General features: G+C 41.9%; 2 protein-coding genes across 2 annotated transcripts; one reads left to right on the top strand and one right to left on the bottom strand.

Annotated features, from left to right (window-relative positions):
• The first annotated feature begins 9,778 nt into the window (after nt 1-9,778).
• On the top strand, nt 9,779-15,669 carry LOC112667393 (aminomethyltransferase, mitochondrial-like). The gene is made up of 2 exons (XM_035703892.2): nt 9,779-9,837; nt 14,487-15,669. The coding sequence occupies exons 1-2, from the start codon at nt 9,779-9,781 to the stop codon at nt 15,667-15,669; spliced, it is 1,242 nt and encodes a 413-aa protein (XP_035559785.2).
• A 2,385-nt stretch (nt 15,670-18,054) lies between these two features.
• On the bottom strand, nt 18,055-19,659 carry LOC112667934 (olfactory receptor 2AG2-like). Its single transcript, XM_025459992.3, has one exon. The coding sequence runs from the start codon at nt 19,657-19,659 to the stop codon at nt 18,709-18,711; it is 951 nt and encodes a 316-aa protein (XP_025315777.3). The 3' UTR covers nt 18,055-18,708.
• Nucleotides 19,660-19,880: the final 221 nt, after the last annotated feature.

Here is a 19,880-nt window from a genome sequence, read left to right as displayed (position 1 = left end):
GACCTCTCCACAGAGACCTGGCAGGCCAGAAAGGGCTGGCAGGATATATTCAGGGTCCTAAATGAGAAGAACATGCAACCAAGAATACTTTATCCAGCAAGGCTCTCATTCAAAAAGGAAGGAGAGATAAAGAGCTTCCAAGACAGGCAGCAACTAAAAGAATATGTGACCTCCAAACCAGCTCTGCAAGAAATTTTAAGGGGGCCTCTTAAAATTCCCCTTTAAGAAGAAGTTCAGTGGAACAGTCCACAAATACAAAGACTGAATAGATATCATGATGACACTAAACTCATATCTCTCAATAGTAACTCTGAATGTGAACGGGCTTAATGACCCCATCAAAAGGCGCAGGGTTTCAGACTGGATAAAAAAGCAGACCCATCTATTTGCTGTCTACAAGAGACTCATTTTAGACAGAAGGACACCTACAGCCTGAAAATAAAAGGTTGGAGAACCATTTACCATTCGAATGGTCCTCAAAAGAAAGCAGGGGTAGCCATCCTTATATCAGATAAACTAAAATTTACCCCAAAGACTGTAGTGAGAGATGAAGAGGGACACTATATCATACTTAAAGGATCTATTCAACAAGAGGACTTAACAATCCTCAATATATATGCTCCGAATGTGGGAGCTGCCAAATATATCAATCAATTATTAACCAAAGTGAAGAAATACTTAGATAATAATACACTTATACTTGGTGACTTCAATCTAGCTCTTTCTATACTCGATAGGTCTTCTAAGCAAAACATCTCCAAAGAAACGAGAGCTTTAAATGATACACTGGACCAGATGGATTTCACAGATATCTACAGAACTTTACATCCAAACTCAACTGAATACACATTCTTCTCAAGCGCACATGGAACTTTCTCCAGAATAGACCACATATTGGGTCACAAATCGGGTCTGAACCGATACCAAAAGATTGGGATTGTCCCCTGCATATTCTCGGACCATAATGCCTTGAAATTAGAACTAAATCACAACAAGAAGTTTGGAAGGACCTCAAACACGTGGAGGTTAAGGACCATCCTGCTAAAAGATAAAAGGGTCAACCAGGAAATTAAGGAAGAATTAAAAAGATTCATGGAAACTAATGAGAATGAAGATACAACCGTTCAAAATCTTTGGGATGCAGCAAAAGCAGTCCTAAGGGGGAAATACATCGCAATACAAGCATCCATTCAAAAACTGGAAAGAACTCAAATACAAAAGCTAACCTTACACATAAAGGAGCTAGAGAAAAAACAGCAAATAGATCCTACACCCAAGAGAAGAAGGGAGTTAATAAAGATTCGAGCAGAACTCAACGAAATCGAAACCAGAAGAACTGTGGAACAGATCAACAGAACCAGGAGTTGGTTCTTTGAAAGAATTAATAAGATAGATAAACCATTAGCCAGCCTTATTAAAAAGAAGAGAGAGAAGACTCAAATTAATAAAATCATGAATGAGAAAGGAGAGATCACTACCACCACCAAGGAAATACAAACGATTTTAAAAACATATTATGAACAGCTATACGCCAATAAATTAGGCAATCTAGAAGAAATGGATGCATTCCTGGAAAGCCACAAACTACCAAAACTGGAACAGGAAGAAATAGAAAACCTGAACAGGCCAATAACCAGGGAGGAAATTGAAGCAGTCATCAAAAACCTCCCAAGACACAAGAGTCCAGGGCCAGATGGCTTCCCAGGAGAATTTTATCAAACGTTTAAAGAAGAAATCATACCTATTCTCCTAAAGCTGTTTGGAAAGATAGAAAGAGATGGAGTACTTCCAAATTCGTTCTATGAAGCCAGCATCACCTTAATTCCAAAGCCAGACAAAGACCCCGCCAAAAAGGAGAATTACAGACCAATATCCCTGATGAACATGGATGCAAAAATTCTCAACAAGATACTGGCCAATAGGATCCAACAGTACATTAAGAAAATTATTCACCATGACCAAGTAGGATTTATCCCTGGGACACAAGGCTGGTTCAACACCCGTAAAACAATCAATGTGATTCATCATATCAGCAAGAGAAAAACCAAGAACCATATGATCCTCTCATTGGATGCAGAGAAAGCATTTGACAAAATACAGCATCCATTCCTGATCAAAACTCTTCAGAGTGTAGGGATAGAGGGAACATTCCTCGACATCTTAAAAGCCATCTATGAAAAGCCCACAGCAAATATCATTCTCAATGGGGAAGCACTGGGAGCCTTTTCCCTAAGATCAGGAACAAGACAGGGATGTCCACTCTCACCACTGCTGTTCAACATAGTACTGGAAGTCCTAGCCTCAGCAATCAGACAACAAAAAGACATTAAAGGCATTCAAATTGGCAAAGAAGAAGTCAAACTCTCCCTCTTCGCCAATGACATGATACTCTACATAGAAAACCCAAAAGTCTCCACCCCAAGATTGCTAGAACTCATACAGCAATTCGGTAGCGTGGCAGGATACAAAATCAATGCCCAGAAGTCAGTGGCATTTCTATACACTAACAATGAGACTGAAGAAAGAGAAATTAAGGAGTCAATCCCATTTACAATTGCACCCAAAAGCATAAGATACCTAGGAATAAACCTCACCAAAGATGTAAAGGATCTATACCCTCAAAACTATAGAACACTTCTGAAAGAAATTGAGGAAGACACAAAGAGATGGAAAAATATTCCATGCTCATGGATTGGCAGAATTAATATTGTGAAAATGTCAATGTTACCCAGGGCAATATACACGTTTAATGCAATCCCTATCAAAATACCATGGACTTTCTTCAGAGAGTTAGAACAAATTATTTTAAGATTTGTGTGGAATCAGAAAAGACCCCGAATAGCCAGGGGAATTTTAAAAAAGAAAACCATATCTGGGGGGCATCACAATGCCAGATTTCAGGTTATACTACAAAGCTGTGGTCATCAAGACAGTGTGGTACTGGCACAAAAACAGACACATAGATCAGTGGAACAGAATAGAGAATCCAGAAGTGGACCCTGAACTTTATGGTCAACTAATATTCGATAAAGGAGGAAAGACTATCCATTGGAAGAAAGACAGTCTCTTCAATAAATGGTGCTGGGAAAATTGGACATCCACATGCAGAAGAATGAAACTAGACCACTCTCTTTCACCATACACAAAGATAAACTCAAAATGGATGAAAGATCTAAATGTGAGACAAGATTCCATCAAAATCCTAGAGAAGAACACAGGCAACACCCTTTTTGAACTCGGCCATAGTAACTTCTTGCAAGATACATCCACGAAGGCAAAAGAAACAAAAGCAAAAATGAACTATTGGGACTTCATCAAGATAAGAAGCTTTTGCACAGCAAAGGATACAGTCAACAAAACTCAAAGACAACCTACAGAATGGGAGAAGATATTTGCAAATGACATATCAGATAAAGGGCTAGTTTCCAAGATCTATAAAGAACTTATTAAACTCAACAGCCAAAGAAACAATCAAATCATGAAATGGGCAAAAGACATGAACAGAAATCTCACAGAGGAAGACATAGACATGGCCAACATGCATATGAGAAAATGCTCTGCATCACTTGCCATCAGGGAAATACAAATCAAAACTACAATGAGATACCACCTCACACCAGTGAGAATGGGGAAAATTAACAAGGCAGGAAACAACAAATGTTGGAGAGGATGCGGAGAAAAGGGAACCCTCTTACACTGTTGGTGGGAATGTGAACTGGTGCAGCCACTCTGGAAAACTGTGTGGAGGTTCCTCAAAGAGTTAAAAATAGATCTCCCCTACGACCCAGCAATTGCACTGCTGGGGATTTACCCCAAAGATACAAATGCAATGAAACGCCGGGACACCTGCACCCCGATGTTTCTAGCAGCAATGGCCACGATAGCCAAACTGTGGAAGGAGCCTCGGTGTCCAACGAAAGATGAATGGATAAAGAAGATGTGGTTTATGTATACAATGGAATATTACTCAGCTATTAGAAATGACAAATACCCACCATTTGCTTCAACGTGGATAAAACTGGAAGGTATTATGCTGAGTGAAGTAAGTCAGTCGGAGAAGGACAAACATTATATGTTCTCATTCATTTGGGGAATATAAATAATAGTGAAAGGGAAAATAAGGGAAGGGAGAAGAAATGTGTGGGAAATATCAGAAAGGGAGACAGAACGTAAAGACTGCTAACTCTGGGAAACGAACTAGGGGTGGTAGAAGGGGAGGAGGGCGGGGGGTGGGAGTGAATGGGTGACGGGCACTGGGTGTTATTCTGTATGTTAGTAAATTGAACACCAATAAAAATAAAAAAATAAAAAAAAAAAGAAAATCTTAAAGCAGGTACAGAAGTGTGACTTCAACAAAGCACTTCCACTTCATGGTCCATATACCTTATGTCCACATTTGTTTGTAGCACTCAAGGCTGTAGATGTAAGCCTCACAGGAAGAGCTAAAGTATGTCCACCTCAGTCATCCCTCTGGACCAATAACCTCCACACTCTCCATGTGCAGAAGAGATTCTAGACTGAGACAAGGGTTTGGTGTATTTGATGTGGTGTTGCTTTTATGAGCTAAAACTTTAGGCTCAGTGACAACGTAGGTGTTTTATTATAGGTTATGAAAACATGCAAGCCTGGGAGGATTCAAAACTCTGAAGAGGAGGCCCTGCCCAGAAAGACCAGAATGTTTGTCTTTGGGAGAAATGATTGGAAGGTTTTGGCATCAGAAGAGCATGTGCTACATGTTATAATCAGGCTCAATAAGTCTACCCTCCTTCTCTTGCACCTGACCCAGATCCCTGCTCTCCCTCCTGCTGGGACAGAATATCTACACTGGACTGAAGTGCCACAGGGATAAGGATCTCTTCTTCTGGAATGCAGCCGTTAGGGTATGGCACCCACCCCCAGAGAAAAGGCAGAAGATACAGGGACCTGGGATTAACAACTATCAAGGTCATGCATCATGGGAACTAGCCCAATAGTCCAATTCTGACTGTGCGCCAAAGAAACTGTAAGGGAAACATATCTTTCTCTAAGTCTTTCCCCTATATTGTGGCTTCTATTTTTAGTCACCTCACTGGTTCTTTTAGTGGTCTCTTCCAGGTTCACAGGACTTTAATGGTGGAAAAGTTTTAGAGCATATGACAGGCAGATCATTGATTTTTAGATGGCCCTTGATTTGGAGGCATTTATTACCAGAGAGGTGCAAAAGTTCCCTATCAGAGGCTGGCAAAGCCTGGGCTCTAAGGACAGGTACTGATACTCCCACCAGGAAGCAGACACTCAGACCTGGGATGTAGCATAGACTCTTTCTTCATTTTCATTCATTTTTCTTCATGTTTAGAAAACCAAGACTACGGGGCATTAGGACAGAGTACAGAGAACCTTTGAAGACAGAGTAGCTTAAGTTCTTAGAGTCTTCTTTGAGCCCCGTTTCTCAACTCAACATGTCTAGAGGATGCATACTTCCCTGAAAGAGAGACAAAGTTTTTACCTCAGGTAGTGAGAAGCCGAGCTGCCCAACCATGAAAACTGCCCTGGGGTGGAGAGTCAAAGATTGTCCTGTAGAAATGGGGAAAGAGTGAGCTTTTCCAGCAGTTTCCAACTGGTTTAAATTTTGCCAAGTTGAGTTAAGAGTCTGAGGAGTCTGACCAAGGCAGGCGTCAGGGCCGCTTCTGGTCCTTCTGTTCCTCTAGAGGTCTTGTCTGGAGATGTAATAGAGACAGAGGACAAATACAGTCCTTGGGCAGTTTCCGTGGAGCTCTTCCTTCAGAGATGGGTTTCCTGTTCTCACAGCTGTGGAGAATTAGGAGAAACTGCTTCCATCACTCAGTTCTCCAGGTGAGAACCCATCCAGCTCTTCTGGAGAAGTTGTCAGACTCAGTGCTTGGGTCCAGATGCTCAGACTGTCATTTACTCTTGCTGGGGTCTGGAGCAAAGATGAAAGCAGTAGGAATCTGGAGGAAGTAGATCTGGGAAGAGCTACCCAAGGGAGACCTTGCTGTGCCTGTCCTTGGGGAAGCTTGGCTCCTTATCCCATGACCCCACTCTCTCTACTTTATTTCACTTCTACATTCCCAGGGACCTACTGCTCAGCTGAAATGGTCTCCCTTAGAAATGCTAGTCTTGGAAACAGGATGTTAATGAGTCCTCTTGGGCATGTTTCCTGGCCTGGTATCCCTTCTTTGTTCGCTCACTAAATGAGCCCAGAAACTCCAGGATTCTATGCTACCCTAACGAGGCACTGATGGCCCATTTCTAAATTGCTGACTGCATAGACCAAGAAGCAAGGCTTCTTTTCATGGTCATTGCTCAGTCCCAAGATCTTAAGGTGGGTTTTGTGTCAGTGTAGGATACTCCTTCTAGATCTTTCCCCACCTACCACCCCCACCACTTCCTTTGTGATCCTCCCTACCTGGACATTATTTTCAGTCCTTAAGATGTGTCCTATGGAGCCTATAGTTATGGAATCTTCCCTTCATTTACCTTGGCTTTCTATTCGGCCTGTGCATGGCATGTGAGACTTGGTGTTACTGTTGTCTGACTCAGTGATACTTCAATAGAGAGTGAATCAGGTTGTAATCATTGAGCCAAAAAAGAAAAAAAGAAAAATAAATACACACAGTATTGAAACTGCAGAATGTTCATTTGGGGGATATAAAAAATAGTGAAAGTGAATAAAGGGGAAAGGAGAAAAAAAATAAGTGGGAAATATCAGAAAGGGAGACAACATGAAAGACTCCTAACTCTGGGAAACGAACTAGGGGTGGTGGAAGGGGAGGTGGGCGGGGGATGGGGTGACTGGGTGGCAGGCACTGAGGTGGGCACTTGACAGGATGAGCACTGGGTGTTATTCTGTATGTTGACAAATTGAACGCCAATAAAAAATAAATTTATTAAAATAAAAAAAACTGCAGAATGTCATTGTCAATTAAAATCTTTACTTGTGGGACACTTGGGTGGCTCAGAGTTTGAGCGCTTGCCTTTGACTCAGGGCATGATCCCGGGATCCGGAATCGACTCCCACAGCAGACTCCTGCAGAGAGCCTACCTCTCCCTTTCCTATGGCTCTGCCTCCCTCTCTCTCTCTCTCTCTTCTCTGTGTGTGTGTGTGTGTCTGTGTGTGTCTCTCATGTATAAATAAAACCTTAACAAAAAAGAGGGAAGACAAATTAATAACCAACAATAAAAAATGTATTGCCAAAGATTCACCCAATAAAATCTGTAATTTCAGCAAGAAAAACATCATGCCTAGGGAATTATATAACACAGGGTGCATGGTAAAGAAAGAAATTGATTTACTAAATAAATTGGTAAACTTCATTAATTGAAATATATATTTTTGCATTTTAAAATGCTTTTGGAAGCAAATGAAGATCACACAAAGATGCAAAGGCATTCCATGCTCATGGATTAGAAGAACAAATACTGTTAAAATGTCTATACTACCCAAAGCAACCTACATATTTCATGCAATCCCTATCAAAATACTAGCAACATTTTTCACAGAGCTAGAACAAATAATCTCAAAATTGGTATCGAACCACAAAAAGCAATAAATAGGCAAAACAGTCTTTTTTTTTTTTTTTTTTTTAGGCAAAACAGTCTTGAAAAAGAAAAGCAACGCTGGAGGCATCACACTTCTGGACTATAAGTTATATTACAAAGCTGTAATGACCAAAACAGTATGCTACAAGCACACACATAGACACAAAGATCAACAGAACAGAACCACAACAGAAATGGACCCACAACTATATGGTAAATTAATCTTTAACAAGCAAAAAAAATATCCAATGGAAAAAAGACAGTCTCTTCCATAAATGGTGTTGGGAAAACTGGACAACAACATGCAAAAGAATGAAACTGGATCACTTCTTACACCATACACAAAAATAAATTCTGAGTGGATTATAGATCTGAATGTGAGACAGGAACCATAAAAATCCTAGAGAAGAACAGAGGCAGTAACAACTTTGACATCAGCTGGGGCAGTTTGTTTCTAGATATGTCTCATGAGGCAAGGGAAACAAAAGCAAAAATAAACTATTGGGCTTCATCAAAATAAAAGCTTCTGCACAGCAAAGTGAACAACCAACAGAACTAAAAAGCAACCAACGGAATGGGAGAAGGTATTTGCAAGTGACATATTTGATAAAGGGTTAGTATCCAATATATTAAAATAGTAAAACTAAAATCTTGACAAAAATAATTTGATGCGACAAATACCCACCTTTTGCATCGACGTGGAGGGACCTGGAGGGTATTAGGCTGAGTGAAACAAATCAATCGGAAAAGGACAAACATTATGTGTTCTCATTCATTTGGGGAATATAAAAACAGGTGAAAGGGAATAAAGGGAGAGGAGTGAAAATATCATTGAGGGTGACAAAACATGAGAGACACCTAACTCTGATAAATGAACAAGAGGTAGTGGAAGGGGAGGTGGGCGGGGGGTTGGGGTGACTGGGTGATGGGCACTGAGCGGGACACTTGGCGGGATGAGCACTGGGTGTTATGCTACATGTTGGCAAATTGAACTTCAATAAAAAATTTTAAAAAAATAATAATTTGATGGAAATAGAATTTTTCTGTGTGTGCTAAAAGAAAGCTATGGAAGCAGAATATTAAAAGCCTCATTCGTTTACACAGATATCATTTCCTATTTTAAACATTTTTATTGAGGTAAAATTTGCATGCAGTAAAATTGACCTTTTTTAGTACATGGTTCTGCAAGTTTTGACAAATTTGTATATTATGTAATCACTATCAAATCCAAGTATCAAATTTCATCAACCCCTAAATTCTCACTTAGCACTCACCTAAACCCTGCCAACTGTCTGATCCATTGACTATCACCAGTGTCTTGGCCTTTTCCACAGTGTCAAGAAAATGGTATCATACATTTTGAGTCTAGCTACTTCCACTTAGCATAATATGCTTGAGATTTAACCATATTCCTACATTGCAGTTGATTTTTACCATTCCCATTTATTTGAGTAGTATCCAGTTGTATGGATGTATCATAATTTCTTATCCATTCATCAGTTGAAGGACATTTGTGATGTTTCCACCCGTGAATCATAAAAAACATTATAAACATCCATGGAAAGATTTTCGAATGAGTATAAATTGACTGTTTACTGTGGTAAATACCTCAGAGTGAACCTGCTCAGTTGTATACACGTATCTTAAGTTTATAAGAAACCGGCAAACTGTTTTCCACCATGACTGAACCATTTTGCATTCCCAATTTTATTCTATTTTTTTCATTTTATTAAGCTGTAAAATCCATGCTCTTTAAATTTTAATTCAAAATGAATGACATATTGCCTGAGGCCTTGAATTGCAAGTCTTCCTACTTAGCATTTAAAGAGGGAAAAATGAGTTTGGAAAAGTGAGCAGGATGATTTAGGCAAGTTAAGAAGGAAGCACAATTCAAGACAGAAAGTCATCTTGGGAAAGACACACAAAGAGCTGGAGAATAAGAACATTAATGACAAATCCTGTTTAGTTAGTCCTGTTGGAAGTATTCTCACAAAATTGTTTTCAAATGTTTGAAGTATGAGGATTATAAAAATTTATTGTATACCATTGGAATGTAGTGTTTAATCTCTAAGCCCTTTCATGCTCATTGGTCCTCATAGGTAATGATATTAAAATTCACATTTACCATTTTATAAAATGTACCAACTTTTTTTGTCAAAAAGCTGAGTCATAAACCTTTGCTTTGTTGACAATCACAACTGTAATGCAGGGGCTAGGGGGTAGGCATGCACCTTAGTGCATGTCTGTAACCTCTAACAAATGTTCCAATAGAGATAGAGATGATCCAGAGGAGAACAAGTAATTCCAAGACCAATTTCTTCAAGTAGTAAGAGAGCTAGGTATCAAAAGCACAACAGGAATGTTTGTCCTCAAACAAGCTTTTTTAAAAAACTAAAAGCTGTGTGCAGATGTGCTGGTAATTTGTTAGTGGAAAGATGAGGAACTCCTGTAAGACTCCTCTTTTCTTAAGGATGTATGATACAAAGTCCTAAGCTGAGAGTGAAGGTGTTTTGAAATGGTATTTTCAGAGAGCCACAGGTTGTATTAGGGTGATGTAATGGCATGGTAAGACTATATTGCAAAAAAGTCAAAATCTCCAATCGATTTGAGTTAAATACAGTTGCAATGAATATACCGATGGAATTTTGGGGACATATAGCTAATGATTCGAAAGTTACCCAGGAAGATTAAATAGATAATAAAACTAAAAAAAAAAAAGTTGATGAGGAAAAATGAGAGAGAAATGTCTTTTTTTTTTAGAGGAAAGTCTTAATAGACCACTCCAACTACAGAACTAGCCTAGAGATACTCTTTCTTGTTGTAAGAAGATAGTATATAGCCAAACAATTGTAAAAGTAATAATAACAATAAATTAATAACATTTCAGGATTATTAAGAATGCTAATAGGAAAATCAGCTATTTGGAAGCACAATTAACTTAAAGCCTCACCATACTTCATGTACCAAAATAAGTTGCAAAAAATTAAAAACTTAAGTATCACTTATGAAATTATTAAGGAAAACTAAAAGAAATATATGTAAATATATTCTGAATTAAGATTGAGAATTATAAGGATATGATCTTCTGAAGAATACAAAGGAAAAAGATGGATTTACACCAACTGTGTAAACACTTCCCTAGCCAACAAATCCTGTCAGGTTTTTAAAAGGAAACTGAAAACAAAGGTTAACACACACATTACTATCAAATTGTTCATAATCTTCACCTCTAAAGGGCTACAAAAAATCATTAGGATAAAATAAGTAATATAAGGAAAATATCTGTACATCTCTTTGATGTTTACTAAATTGGCCAAAACTGTTCATTTGAGAGGGCAAGATAGCAGAGTATTAGGGTCCCCAAGTCACCTGGCCCCACCAACTTACCTAGATAACTTTCAAATCATCCTGAAAAACCTTTGAATTTGGCCTGAGATTTGAAGAGAGAGCAGCTGGAACGCTACAGTGAGAAGAGTTTGGTCTTCTAACAAGGTAGGAAGATGGGGAAAAAAAATAAAATAAAAAAGAATCCTGTGGGGGAGGGGCCCCCGCGAGGAGCCGGGCTAAGGCCGGGTGGAGAGAGCCTCCAGGACAGGAAAGCCCAGCCTCGGAGAAGCAGGAACTTTAAAAATCCACACCAGATTCTTCCCAGAGGGAAAGGCGCTCGCAGGGAACTCGGGCAGAACCGCAGGAGGGGCAGAGGAGCCCCCAGGTCCCCGGGGTCACTAACAGAGGAAGCGCCCCACACCGCGGGCCCAGCGGGTAAAGGGCTGGAGCGCCCGGCGGGGCCTCGGGAGCAGCTCAGGCGGGGGCTCCGGGGAGGGGGCTGGGGGCTGCTGCCTTCGGGAGCCGCGGGCCCGGAGCGTGATTCCAGGAGCTCAAGCCCCGGACTCCAGGGCGCAGGGGACACACCCCAGGATCCTGCGCTCCCCTGGGGCAGGCGGGGCCGGGAGGGCACAGGACAGCGAGGTCGCTCCTGCCACTGGGTGCCCCCAAGTTGTGCAGATCAGTGCCCCACCTCCACCCTCACCCTCAGAGCATCCAGGCCAGTGTGGACTGGGACACTGTGGGTGCTTACTGGGGGAGCTGACTTCAGGGCGGAGAGCTGGCCACTGCCATAGGTGTTGTCCCTCCTGGTGTAACCCTGTGCCTGGGATGGATCGGGGGGCACCAGGGAACAGAGGCCTCATGGGGTAAACAGCTCCCACTGAGCCAGGCACCTGGCGGGGGTGGGGGGGGGGGCAGCTCCCCAAGGTGAACACACCTGAGTCAGTACAGCAGGCCCCTCCCCCAGAGGACCAGCTGGAAGGACAGGGGAAGAGCAAGTTCTTGACCAAGCAGCGCTGGAAAGCTCCAGGGGAAGTTGAGGGACTTACCGTATATAGAACCAGAGGATACCCATCCTTGTTTTGTTTTTGTTTTTGTTTTCTCTTTGCTTTTTCTTTTCTTTCTTCCTTTTTCCAGTACAACGTGTTTTTAGACACACTGCACTGAGCAAAATGACTAGAAAGAAGAACTTACCACAAAAGAAAGAATCAGAAACAGTACTCTCTGCCACAGATTTACAGATTTTGGATTACAATTCAATGTCAGAAAGCCAATTCAGAAACACAATTGTAAAGCTACTGGTGGTTCTGGAAAAGAGCATAAAAGATTCAAGAAACTTCATGACTGCAGAATTTAGATCTAATCAGGCCGTAATTAAAATCAATTAAATGAGATGCAATACAAACTGGAGGTCCTAAAGACAATAGTTAATGAGGTAGAAGAAAGAGTGAGTGACATAGAAGACAAGTTCATGGCAAGGAAGGAAGCTGAGGAAAAAAGAAAAAAGCAATTAAAAGACCATGAGGAAAGGTTAAGGGAAATAAATGACAGTTTCAGAAGGAAAACTCTACGTTTAATTGGGGTTCCAGAGGGCACCGAAAGGGACAGAGAACCAGAAAGTGTATTCGAACTAATAATAGCTGAGAATTTCCCTGACTTGGGAAGGGAACCAGACATTCAGGTCCAGGAGATAGAGAGATTCCCCCCCGCTAAAATCAATAAAAACCACTCAACACCTCGACATTTAATAGTGAAACTTGCAAATTGAAAAATGAGAAGATCCTTAAAGCAGCAAGAGACAAGAAATTCCTAACTTTTATGGGGAGATGCATTAGGATGACAGCAGACCTCTCCATAGAGACCTGGCAGGCCAGAAAGGGCTGGCAGGATATATTCAGGGTCCTAAATGAGAAGAACATGCAGCCAAGAATACTCTATCCAGGAAGGCTCTCATTCAGAATAGAAGGAGAGGTAAATAGCTTCCAAGATAGGCAGAAACTGAAAGAATATGTGACCACCAAACCAGCTCTGCAAGAAATATTAAGGAGGACTCTGTAAAAGAAAGAGGAAGTCCAAGGAAACAATCCACAAAAATGGGGACTGAATAGATATCATGATGACACTAAATTCATATCTTTCAATAGTAACTCTGAACATGAATGGGCTTAATGACCCCATCAAAAGGCTCAGGGTTTCAGACTGGATAAAAAAGCAAGACCCATCTATTTGCTGTCTACAAGAGACTCATTTTACACCTAAGGACACCTACAGCCTGAAAATCAAGGGTTGGAGAACCATTTACCATTCAAATGGTCCTCAAAAGAAAGCAGGGGTAGTAATCCTCATATCAGATAAATTAAAATTTATCCCAGAGACTGTAGTAAAAGATGAAGAGGGACACTCTATCATACTTAAAGGGTCTATCCAACAAGAGGACCTAACAATCATGAATATTTATGCCCTGAATGTGGGAGCTGCCAACTATATCAATCAATTAATAACCAAAGTTAAGACATACTTAGAAAATAACACACTTCGTGACTTGAATATAGCGCTTTCTACAATCGACAGGTCTTCTAAGCACAACATCTCCAAAGAAACAAGAGCTTAAATGGACCAGATGGATTTCACAGATGTTTACAGAACTTTACATCCAAATGCAACTGAATTCACATTCTTCTCAAGTGCACATGGAACTTTCTCCAGAATAGACCACATACTGGGTCACAAATCAGGTGTTAACTGATACCAAAAGATTGGGATTGTCCCCTGCATATTTTCAGATCATAATGCTTTGAAACTAGAACTAAATCACAAGAAGAAGTTTGGAAGAAATTCAAACATGTGGAGGTTAAAGACCATCCTGTTAAAAGATGAAAGGGTCAACCAGGAAATTAGAAAAGAATTAAAAAGATTCATGGAAACTAATGAGAATGAAGATACAACCATTTAAAATCTTTGGGATACATAAAAAGCAGTCCTGAGAGGGAAATACATCACAATACAAGCATCCCTCAAAAAATTGGAAAAAAACTCAAATACACAAGCTAACCTTGCACCTAAAGGAACTGGAGAAAAAACAGCAAATAGATCCTACACCCAGCAGAAGAAGAGAGTTAATTAAGACTCAAGCAGAACTGAACGAAATCGAGACCAGAACTGTGGAACAGATCAACAAAACCAGGAGTTGGTTCTTTGAAAGAATTAATAAGATAGATAAACCATTATTTAACCTTATTAAAAAGAAGAGAGAGAAGACTCAAATTAATAAAATCATGAATGAGAAAGGAGAGATCACCACCAACACCAAGGAAATACAAACGATTTTAAAAACATATTATGAACAGCTATACGCCAATAAATCAGGCAATCTATAAGAAATGGACGCATTCCTGGAAAGCCACAAACTACCAAAACTGGAACAGGAAGAAATAGAAAACCTGAACAGACCAATAACCAGGGAGGAAATTGAAGAAGTCATCAAAAACCTCCCAAGACACAAAAGTCCAGGGCCAGATGGCTTCCCAGGGGAATTATATCAAATGTTTAAAGAACAAACAAGAGGCTCAGTTGGGCACAGGTGGGGTAGAGGGTGCTGGAGCATGGTGCTGATTTTGGAGGTGGGCGAGGGAGAAGGGTGGAGGTCAGGACACTGGTGGCCCTGAACCCAGCCACCCGCAGGATGTGCTCCGAAGGACACCTCTTTATGACTTCCACCCGGCTCATGGCAGGAAGATGGCGGCGTTGGCAGGCTGGAGTCTGCCTGTACAGTACCAGGACAGTCACGTTGATTCACACCTGCATACACTCCAGCACTGCTCATTCTTTGACGTGTCCCACATGTTGCAGACCAAGATACTTGGTTGTGACCGGGTGAAGCTGATGGAGAGTCTAGTGGTTGGAGATATTGCAGAGCTAAGGCCAAACCAGGGGACACTGTTGCTTTTTACCAATAAGGCTGGAGGCATCAAAGATGACTTGATTGTGACCAGCGCCTCTGAGGGGCACCTGTATGTGTTGTCCAACGCTGGCTGCTGGGACAAGGACTTGGCCCTCATTCAGGGCAAAGTCAGGGAGCTTCAAAACATGGGCAATGATGTGAGCCTGGAGGTAGTGGATAATGCCTTGCTAGCCCTGCAAGGCCCCACTGCGGCCCAGGTGTTGCAGGCTGGCGTGGCAGATGACCTGAAGAAATTGCCCTTCATAACCAGTGCTGTGATGGAGGTGTTTGGTGTGTCCGGCTGCAGCGTGACCCGCTATGGCCACACAGGAGAGAATGGTGTGGGAATCTCGGTGCCAGCAGCAGCGGCAGTCCACCTAGCTGCAGCTCTGCTGGAAAACCCAGAGGTGAAGCTGGCAGGGCTGGCAGCTCGGGACAGCCTGCGCCTAGAGGCAGGCCTCTGCCTGTATGGGAGTGACATCGATGAGCACACCACACCTGTGGAAGGCAGCCTTAGTTGGACACTGGGCAAGCGCCACCAAGCTGCCATGGACTTCCCTGGAGCCTCGGTCATCACTGGCCAGCTGAAGGGCAAGGTGCGGCAGAGACATGTGGGGTTAACATGCGAGGGGGCACCTGTGTGGGTACACAGCCCCATCCTGAATATGGAGGGCACCGTGATTGGTACAGTGACCAGTGGCTGCCCCTCTCCCTTCCTAAAAAAGAATGTGGCCATGGGTTATATGCCCTCTGAGTACAGTCGGCCAGGTACCCCACTACTGATAGAGGTATGGCAAAAGCAGCAAATGGCTGTGGTCAGCAAGATGCCCTTAGTGACCACAAATTACTATACCCTCAAGTGAAAGTAGCTTGGAGCAGGGGTCCTCCCATCCAGGAACCTGGACCTGGACTGGCATTCTATAAGTGTTGGTGAGGAAGCTGAGGCTGAATACACTGGGGGTAGGTAGCTAGGGTGGAGGTTAGTTCTGGTTGCCGTGTAAGGGGGGGCCCACAAACCTATTCTCACCCCCCACCCTCATCCTAGGCCTCTTCAATTTCAAGACCCCATTTCTTTCTTTTTTTATAACTTTATTTTTTATTGGTGTTCAATTTGCCAACATACAGAATAACACCCAGTGCTCATCCCATCAAGTGCCCACCTCAGTGCCTGTCACCCAGTCACCGCCACCCCCCACCCACCTCCCCTTCCACCACCCCTAGTTCGATTCCCAGAGTTAGGAGTCTTCCCTGTTTTGTCTCCCTTTCTGATACTTGCCACTCATTTTTTCTCCTTTCCCTTTTATTCGCTTTCACTTTTATGTTCCCCAAATGAATGAGAACATATAATTTTTGTCCTTCTCTGAATGACTTATTTAACTCAGCATAATACCCTCCAGTTCCATCCACATCGAAGCAAATGGTGGGTATTTGTCGTTTCTAATGGTTAATAACCATTGTATACATAGACCACATCTTCTTTATCCATTCATCTTTTGATGGACACCGAGGCTCCTTCCACAGTTTGGCTATTGTGGACATTGCTGCTAGAAACATCGGGGTGCAGGTGTCCCGGCGTTTCATTGCATCTGTATCTTTGGGGGAAATCCCCAACAGTGCAATTGCTGGGTCGTAGGGAAGGTCTATTTTAAACTCTTTGAGGAACCTCCACACAGTTTTCCAGAGTGGCTGCACCAGTTCACATTCCCACCAACAGTGCAGGAGGGTTCCCCTTTCTCCACATCCTCTCCAACATTTGTGGTTTCCTGCCTTGTTAATTTGCCCCATTCTCACTGGTGTGAGGTGGGATCTCATTGTGGTTTTGAATTGTATTGCCCTGATGGCCAGTGATGCAGAACATTCTCTCATGTGTTTGTTGGCCATGTCTATGTCTTCCTCTGTGAGATTTCTCTTCATGTCTTTTGCCCATTTCATGATTGGATTGTTTGTTTTTTTGCTGTTGAGTTTAATAAATTCTTTATAGATCTTGGATACTAGCCCTTTATCTGATACGTCATTTGCATATATCTTCTCCCATTCTATAGGTTGTCTTTTAGTTTTGTTGACTGTTTCTTTTGCTGTGCAGAAGCTTCTTATCTTGATGAAGTCCCAATATAACTGCCCTATGACCCAGCAATTGCACTGCTGGGGATTTACCCAAAAGATACAGATGCAGTGAAACACCAGGACACCAGCACCCCGATGTTTATAGCAGTAATGTCCACAATAGCCAAACTGTGGAATAGCCTCGGTGTCCATCAAAAGATGAATGGATAAAGAAGATGTGGTTTATGTATACAATGGAATATTACTCAGCCATTAGAAACAACAAATACCCACCATTTGCTTCGATGTGGATGGAACTGGAGGGTATTATGCTGAGTTAAATAAGTCATTCGGAGAGGAACAAGCATTATATGTTCTCATTCATTTGGGGAATATAAATAATAGTGAACAGGAATAGAAGGGAAGGGAGAAGAAATGAGTAGGAAATATCAGAAAGGGAGACAGAACATTAAGACTCCTAACTCTGGGAAATGAACTGGGGGTGGTGGAAGGGGAGGAGGGTGGGTGGTGGGGGTGACTGGGTGACGGGCACAGAGGGGGACACTTGATGGGATGAGCACTGGGTGTTATTCTGTATGTTGGCAAATTGAACACAAATAAAAAATGAATTTATTATTTAAAAAAGAGACAAAAAATAAAAATTTAAATAAAAATTTAAAAAAAGATGTGGTATATGTATACAATGGAATATTACTCAGCCATTAGAAACAACAAATACCCACCATTTGCTTTGACGTGGATGGACCTGGAGGGTATTATGCTGAATGAAATAAGTCAATCAGAGAAGGACAAACATTATATGGCCTCATTCATTTGGGGAATATAAAAAATAGTGAAAGGGAATAAAGGGGAAAGGAGAGAAAATGAGTGGGAAATATCAGAGAGGGAGACAGAACATGAGAGACTCCTAACTCTGGGAAACGAACAAGGGGTGGTGGAAAGGGAGGTGGGTGGGTGGTGGGGGTGACTGGGTGATGGGCACTGAGGTGGGCACTTGATGGGATGAGCACTGGGTTTTATGCCTTATGTTGGCAAATTGAACTCCAATAAAAAAAAGAATATGAGCTTCTTGCAACTGTTTTGATGTTTCAAATATATCCTTACACATGTAAAATCACATTTTTTAAATCACATTTTTTTAATTCAAGTAGTCTATGCAACAGATGTCTCTGTTACTGTGTCTATATTGAATCAAATCTGGTACCTTCACATTCTATATTATTCATCTCTTGTTTATTTTTAAACACTATAACAATGCACTATTTTCATTATTCACTATCTCAAAATAGGTATTATCTTTATTCAATATGGACTACTTCTAAAGTCTTGAGTACAAATGCAGTTACAAAACTATTACTATTTCTAAATAATTGCTTGAAAAACCTAATAAAGAAGGCCACTTTATCTTATGAGGGTATTTATTTCTAACTTTAATTGCCGAAAAGAGCAGTCCTCCTCTGTTATTTAGAGGTTACTGAACTTGGTCACCCTAAAACTAATGCTGTTTCTCACTGCTGCATGATATTGAAACTGAAACTTGGTCGACTTACTTGCTAATCATGTCAGGATGATGCCCTACCATGAAGTGAGTCTATGATACTCAGTTCATGCTTTACTTCTTCTAGTATCTTTTACAATACGGACATCTAGTTCCTTTTACAAGGTCAAGGTGGTGTGTCCCATGTGAGTACAGCTTAAGGTGTCAATGCTCACAACTATATTGAAATAGAAATTATTTAAGTGTTTCTATCTACTTGAACATAGTACCACATAAAGACCAGTTGTGTACAATTTTTGATTGGGAAAAGAAATGGTGAGAGACAAGCCATGAATCCTCTTTAGAAGGTACAGTGTGTTGGCAACATATATTTTCCCAGGACCCTTCTCAAGGCTCCCATGACCTCCTGATTCCTCAGGCTATAGATAAGGGGGTTCAGTGCTGGAGTGACAACCGTGTAGAAAAAAGAGATGATGTTGTCCTGCCTGGGGTTGTGGAGGGAACTGGGCAGGACATACATGAATGTGGCAGCTCCATAGAACATCCCAACGACTGTCAGGTGGGAGGAGCAGGTGACTAGGGCTTTCTGCTTCCCCTCATTTGAGGGCATGTGAAGCACAGTACACAGAATTAGTGCATAGGAGGCAACAATGGCAGAAAGAGGCATCAAAAGGAAAGTCACTCCTGTCACATACACCAAGAGTTCATATCGGGAGGTATCTGCACAGGCCAACTTCAGCAAAGGAGGGATCTCACAGAGCAGGTGCCTGATCTTCCGAACTTTACAGAAAGGGTAGTGCATGGTATACAAGGTATGGCCTAGAGCACTCAGAAATGCCAGGATCCAGGCCGTGGCCACCATGAGTGAGCAGACCCTTGGCCTCATGAAAACCATGTAGTTCAGAGGATGACATATGGCCACATATCTGTCATAGGCCATGAAGGCCAGCAGCAAGTCCTCTGCACCACCCAGCGTCAATGCCAGAAACATCTGAAGGGCACAGCCTCCACAGGAGATCGTGTTTTCACTCTGCAGAAAATCCACGAGGGCCTTGGGAGTGAAAACAGATGTGAAGAGGAGGTCCATGAGTGAGAGCTGGCCGAGCAGGAAGTACATGGGCACATGGAGCCGGGAATCCACTGTGATGACCAAGAGCAGCAGGCCATTGCTGGTCAGAGCCAACATGTATAGGACAGTGATTGTGGCACAGAGCAGTTCAGGAGACCCACTGTCATTCAGAATCCCCATCAATATAAAGCCACTGCCCAAGGTGGAGTTCCAGTACTCCATTCCGTGTTGTTTCTTCAGTTGCCTAGAAGCAAACACATTCTCAGTGAATGTTGGCTAAGGTGGCCCCTCGTTTGTAACATCACAGGCTCCTGATGATGGCCAAAGTGAATCCAGTGAGGCGATGTCTTTCCTACTGGACATGGACTTGACCTCTTTATCTCTCAGGTTCTGACACTTTTAATTGTATCTTGAGGAAAGAACCATCTGAATGGAGAGCAAAC

Source organism: Canis lupus, chromosome 21, assembly GCF_003254725.2.
Source record: "Canis lupus dingo isolate Sandy chromosome 21, ASM325472v2, whole genome shotgun sequence".
NCBI classification, from domain to species: Eukaryota; Metazoa; Chordata; class Mammalia; order Carnivora; family Canidae; genus Canis; species Canis lupus.
This window is presented reverse-complemented; position numbering and strand designations above follow the sequence as displayed.

Bases quoted from the DNA above. Each gene is read 5' to 3' on its own strand.
- LOC112667393 (XM_035703892.2), top strand. From the start codon at position 9,779: ATGTCTGTAACCTCTAACAAATGTTCCAATAGAGATAGAGATGATCCA. The intron at 9,838-14,486 runs GTAATTCCAAGA...CTGATTTTGGAG, and splicing joins GATGATCCAGAGGAGAACAA to GTGGGCGAGGGAGAAGGGTG.
- LOC112667934 (XM_025459992.3), bottom strand. From the start codon at position 19,659: ATGGAGTACTGGAACTCCACCTTGGGCAGTGGCTTTATATTGATGGGG.